General features: G+C 35.5%; 1 protein-coding gene across 1 annotated transcript; it reads right to left on the reverse strand.

Moving 5' to 3' along the window:
• Positions 1–3163: 3163 nt before the first annotated feature.
• On the reverse strand, positions 3164–4159 carry LOC120372067 (G-protein coupled receptor 55-like). The gene has a single exon (XM_039488769.1). The coding sequence runs from the start codon at positions 4157–4159 to the stop codon at positions 3164–3166; it is 996 nt and encodes a 331-aa protein (XP_039344703.1).
• Positions 4160–6623: the final 2464 nt, after the last annotated feature.

The raw sequence follows: 6623 nt of genomic DNA on the forward strand, positions 1-6623 counted from the left end.
TTTTCATAAGATTTTCAACAATTAACAACAATTTACATTAAAAGAAGCTATACTTAAGATAATAACTAAAACAATTGAAAGTTTAGCTACAAAGACTGATCTTGATTTTATTTTTCTAAAAGTACAGTTCATCTCTGAAAAGTGATGATGCCAAAATGGCATCTCCTTGCTGAAGAGTACTACGAGATCTGCTTAAGTTAGTGATGAAAAGATTTGACTATTCTAAACTCCTATTGGTCATAAATACTCAGCACTGCTATGAATTTCTGAATAAATCCAGGCCACATGCTGCTTTCATCTACATGTGTGACTGAAGACATAATTTGAAGACAAGGGAGTTATATAAAAGTATCTTGGGTCAGCAAAATCTTTCTTATTGGTGATGATCAGGAATAACAAAGAAATAACCCAGCCTGACTTTCAGATCTTGCCCTGAAATTGTACAGCTAGCAATTAGGAAAACTATATTTTTATTCATAGAGCAAATCTGATCAGCAAAACATTCAGACACAGTCCCATGATGCTATTTTTATGGCCAATTTTCTGAGGTAGACCACAATTTTTTTAATTTTAAAAATTAAATTGAATTCTCACTACAGATAGAACCACAATCCTTGCACATCTGTACATAGAGTTCTCTTAATCTCCTCAAGATGGTCCTCTGATTATGGACTTCTGCACCCTGCATACTTTCATCTGCATTTGAGGGACAGAGCGCAACCTGGACTCTCTGGCCAGTGGTATGAATCTATGGATGTCCAGCCTGTCCTCTTTCTGGTGTTGGCAGGCTCTGGAAGTTAAGATTCTCCCTGTAACTGTGAAAACAACCAAATATTTCCTTCCTTTGCCTGCTGAATCTGTGCACCCATTCCCCTTAAACCTAACAAGTATTGCTACTCTGGTGATAAATGAAAAAAAAAAATCATCTACTAACCAGAACCCTTCTGCAGTGGCTCTGACACCAGATGCAGTAGCTCTGATCAGTGGCCTTGCATCAGAGATTGTCCTTCCTGACTGCCAGAGGATTTTATTTATTTATTTAGCCTGAGAAACACTGAATTTCTTCAGTTTTGCTGCTCCTAGTTACAAAGAGCCTCCAGTATCTTTGCTACTTAAATCAGCAACACTTAGGAAGGTTTTCTTGAAGAAAAAACAAAAAATGAATTTTCATACAGATGGTTCTCAATTTAATTTTCAAAATAAACAAAACTTTTTAAAGAATGATCATATTGTTCTATGACAGTAACTTTTTAAATGTTATGTTTTATTTTAAAAGAGTGCTAAATTATTTAAATTGTAATATAAGTTGTCAGATAATTACATAGTATGAAAGAGGAGTGATGGAACTCATGGGATTTTTCAGGGAACAAAGTGGATAGGGTGAAGAAAATTATAGAGTTAGAAATTATTTTCCATTTTTTTTTAGTTGTCTGAAATTTGTGGAGTTGGTGGCCTCTTCTTCCCTTCTTGTGTGTTTATTTCTGGTGATTCAATTGTGTTCTACTTCCACAATTGTGAGTCCCCATTTTCATCATGGAGAATGCAATCTGACTAATTTTTAAATTATTTTCAAAAGAAAATGTCCAGTACAGGCACTGAAAGCAGTAATTCAGTCTGAAGGATGCAGAAGAGCCCACAAGTGTTATGACATTGGAGAGTCATCCCAAGAAATTCAAAGAAGATATGGTTTTCTAATCTATAATTAAAATAAAGATATGTATTAATTTAAAAAAAATAAGACTACCCTATTGCCCACACAAATCTTTAGCTGACAATTCACTAAGTAACATAGCTGATGCAGACAGAAATGACTCATAATATCCTCAAGAATATGAGTTTCTGAAACTGCAGCACAAAGAAAGCCACATTTTATCTCTGGGATCCGCCACTGCAGAGAAGCTCTCCCATCTGCCCCAAATGCAAGTTACAATAGAGCCCTTTGTGTGCAACAGAGCTCTTTGTAGGTATTAGTTATAGTCATTCTCCTAGTATTGGCTAACACATCTTAGGTCAAACATATATGCATCTGATAGAGGCATAAATAAACACAGCTGCAGCATGCATCCAGTTAGTCAATACAACTGATCAACTGCCTATACAATTTTCTTTTAAAAACAGCACATTTGTGCCCTTTTAGGGAAATCAATTTATTTTCAAATTGGAAAAAAACTGATTTACTCCAAGGACTAAAAACTTCTTATATGAATAGTCAGGAAGAACAAATTGTTATGATGGGGTTAAAAGGTCATGAAAAATAAATGCCATAACTTAAACACTGAAAGTCCCTTTGATTATAGCAGCATGAGTCATATGCCTTTATAATACTCTTATCAAAATTAAACAATGCAAAGGCAGGCAGCAAATTTCTTGTATGTATTATTCTATATCTTTGCCTTAAGTATAAATAAGTTAGATTATGCCACAATTCCTTTTATATGGTGTTTCAATCAGAGCACTAGTCTCATTTTTTCACATGGACAATTCATGCCAAAATTGCAAAAACATCCCATGCTGGTTTGAAAAGTTCTGATAATGAAACATTCACAAATCCCAAACTAGTGTTACTCCTGTTGGATATTCTGAAAATTGTCACTATAAGAAGCCAGGACCAGATAACTTATAGTGGTCATGATGACTACATTTTGACTGGACTCTTAAGTTGTGGTTTTTTAATAAGCGAAGTGCACAACTGCACACTCAAAATGCATGCCTAATTTGTGCACACAGTTACCTCCAAAGATGGAGAAGACCTTCAGATAAATAGTTCTGCTTTTGATCCATCCCTAACAGTTTTTGTTTATTTCAGTAAGGGTGGATTTGGGGTGAATGAGTGATTTCAGTGGACACTTGTACTACAAGGATTCTTCTACTTTAGTAAGTTTATTTCAGATTTTTAACAGACATTTTACAGTTTGAGATGACAAAATTCTTTCCTATTATGCCTCTGAGCCATCTTTTTTTTTTTTTTACATTTTTTTGTTTTGTTTCAAAGAAAAGAAAGATGTTCAGTTTTACAATGCTTACAATATTTTTCTATGTCTATATGCGCTCTCACACACATTTGCATGCATGCCCACATTCTGTCACTCCCCCCAAATACATGCATGCACACATACAAGATTACTGGGGTAATCTTACTTCAAAGCAATAAACTTCAGTTTTGTCAGAAATCTATTTGACAAGTTTTATCTGAGGAAACGACATTATTCTCTAGCATGAAGTTCGATTGTCCAGCACTAGTCTGAGAGACAGAAAATGGTTTTGCTGAATCCCTGAAGTAAGTTTTCTTGCGAAACTCTTTTGCAGCAAAGTAGTAACAGATGGCATCCAGACAGCAGTTGACATTGGCTAAACACATCGCCAGCTGAATGAAGAGGCTAATACTTTGTTTTACACTGCAGTCCACAATGATGTTCCGCTTTACCAGGAACTGTAGAAAGATCCCCAGATGGACTGGTGTGAAGCAAACCATGAACACTATGAGATTGGCTGCAATGATCCATACACTGATAACTTGCTCATCTCTCTTTTCTTGTTGATTGTTATATTTTAGAAGAGTCTGGATGATCTTAACAGAACAATAAACCATCACAGTAAATGGGATGAGAAATCCAAAGATTTCAACAGAAAAGATGACTGGCATGCTCCATGTCTCCTCTGACATATTGTGGAAGCAGCTGAACTTGTCAGTGTTTTTAAAGTTATGTATGGGGATGCTGCCAAGCCAAACTATAGCCCAAATGCAGCAGCATATCATGCCTGTCCTCCTAGGGGATCGGAAAATCCTAGCTTTTAAAGGGTGCCTGATAGCAATATATCTGTCCAAGCTAATGCAGGCAATAAGGAAAATACTTCCATACATATTGACAAAATAGAGAGATTCCATAAATGTGCACAAGAACCACCGCCCCTCATGTATGGAGTAGTACATCTTGAAAGGAAGAGAGAAAAGAACAAGAAGATCCATAAGAGCAAGGTTTATCATGTAGATTGATGATTCTGTCCATTTCTTCCAAAAGCAGCAGAAAACCCATAGGGCTAGCAAATTGAGAATCAAACCAAGAATGAAAGTAGGTATGTAGATCACCAGCTGGAGATATTTCATTATGGTATCAACATGCTCAAAGATGCATTCCTTGCTGAAGTTATTGGCATTCATTTCTCTTCTAAAACCTACAGAGAAGATTAAACAACACTATATTTCTATATTCCAAATAGATAACATATTAAAGGGTAAACATTTTCAAAAGTGGCTAAGTGTCACTTTCAAAAATGACTTAGGTGCCTACGGGCTGGTCTGCATTGAAAACTTACATCAGCATAGCTACATTTATGAAGGGTTTGAAAAATTCACACCCCTGAGAGATGTAGCTATGCTGCCCTAGTCTTGGTGTAGACAGCATTAGGTTGACAAAAGAATTCTTACTTCAATTTAGCTACTGCCTCTCAGGTAGATGGATTAACTACAGTGACGAAAAACCTCTCCCATCGCTGTAGTGCATATCTATACTGAAGCCCTATAGTGGTACAGTTGCAGTACTGCAGTGTGCTGCTGTAGCATATTAAATGCCCCAGTCTTATTAATGTTTGAAAATGTGACTTAGGGCCAGATTTTTAAATGTAGTTAGGTGCTTAAATGTAGTTAGATGCCTCGTGGGATTTTCAAAGAGCATAGGCACCTAACTTCCTTATTATAGATATTAAGTGTTCTTCATTTAAAGGTAAACTAGAGCTGAGTGAATACCTCAGAAAACTGAGTAAAAAATCACAAAAACAAAATTAATTTCAGTTCTGTTCATAACCTCCACTGTGTAAATTTCCTTTTGAATATTTTAGTGAATGTATTCACTAGTAGAATAATTGATGGAAATAACCAATTTCAAGAAAATATCAGCAAATATTCATAGAGAGCAAATTTCTAACTTGAAATTTCAAGTATTCACACTGGAAACCAGATTCTCAGTTATGTTTGTTCATATCATGCAATAGTAGTATCTTTCCCCTAATTTATGAAAAAATGAGACTGATGGAGAGAGAAGATAAGGATGACATCCTCACTAGAAGTGATGTAATTGGCTATGATTTCACAGGAAATGACGATGTCTTGGAAATAGTGCTAAACTGTTGCTCTTTCAGGGTCTGGGCTAACCCTATTGCCACTTGAACCCCGACCCAAAGGCCCACCTTACCTAGGGAGGGAAACCAATAGACTGATAAGCAGCACAACCCATAGAAATGATAAAGAAATACAGCTAAAAGCATGAAAAAGTTAAAGTTAAAAGAAAGAAAAAAGATGTTTTAAAATATTTGCAAAAAGATCTGTAAATGAAAAAATGGATGTTTGTAGTAAAGGAATGTTTCAATCTAAGTGTTAACCAAACACACCCTACTTACCTGCAGAGGGAAACCAAAGGGTTTGGTGCAACTGTTTTTAAATTAATTTGTGTACATTTATTATTTTTCTGAAATCATTGTTATAAAACCATGTATATCTACAAGTGGCATTTTTGTACTCCTACGGATGTCTATGTCTAACTTAATTTCCTGTGTTTCTGTTTGGGCGGACTAGTACTGGTTTGCTCTTGATGTTCATATGGGCCCTGTATGTATTTGCAAAATTGGTAAAGCCTCTCTGTATATATGCATTAACTTTTGCACAAAAACTAGTGTGCAGTTTCCCCCATGTTTCTGAAATGTTAATCCAATGTGACCTTTGTATAAAGAGAGAGGGTGAGCAGAGGAAGATGGTCTGTAAACCTGTGTGCATTGCTCACAGTTTATGGGCCCAGAACTTAATCCCATACTGACTCAGTGTCTGTAGACAAGAAGTATTAGGCTAGATGTAGCCTTGCAACGAGGTCTTTTGACAACCCAGAAGAAGTCAGGAAGAAAGCCAGCTTTTTCTTGTGACCAGTCTGGCCTCAGTTTTCCTTTTAAACAAATTATCTGCCGGTATGTATTTTCATGTGAGATATGTGTTTGTGAGAAGTTTGTACCTATGGGGCTCATGTTTTATATTTTAATTTGTATTTCACTAAATGAGCCAAATACATTCATAATGCAAAATATGTACTGCTAAAGCATTTAAGATACATTGATAATGTTTTGTTTGTATTTACTGCTACCCAACTACAAAAAGAAGCTTTCCATAGTTCTCTAACATTATTTTTATTTTACTTATTAAATCCAAATTTAATCATTTTTATAAAATTACATTCTATTATTTGAAAACACAATAAAATAAGATGCCTGTGTGTATTTCTGTCTATGGATAACTTAAATTATGGCAGAGTTACAGGTTTAATTTACAAAATGGGGACTGTGGGTGATATGAACAACCAAAAATGTTATCACCTCTTTTACAGAGAAAAGTTTAAACAAAGCCTGCATTTTGCATCATTACTCAGCTTTAGTCTAGATAATGTGTAGCTCTGACAGCAAATCAGAAAATAAGCAAAAATGTATATTTCTCACATACAGTTCTTTTAAGCTAGCACATTTGTGTTTTTTTCTCTAAAAATGCTGAAAAACAAATATGCCTGTCTCTGTACTTTGGGGTATGTCTTGCACATGTCCTGTATACATGCAGGACAGTGTATATAGGCTTTGCATGTACGTATGGG

The sequence above is a fragment of the Mauremys reevesii genome, linkage group 9 (assembly GCF_016161935.1).
Source record: "Mauremys reevesii isolate NIE-2019 linkage group 9, ASM1616193v1, whole genome shotgun sequence".
NCBI classification, from domain to species: domain Eukaryota; kingdom Metazoa; phylum Chordata; order Testudines; family Geoemydidae; genus Mauremys; species Mauremys reevesii.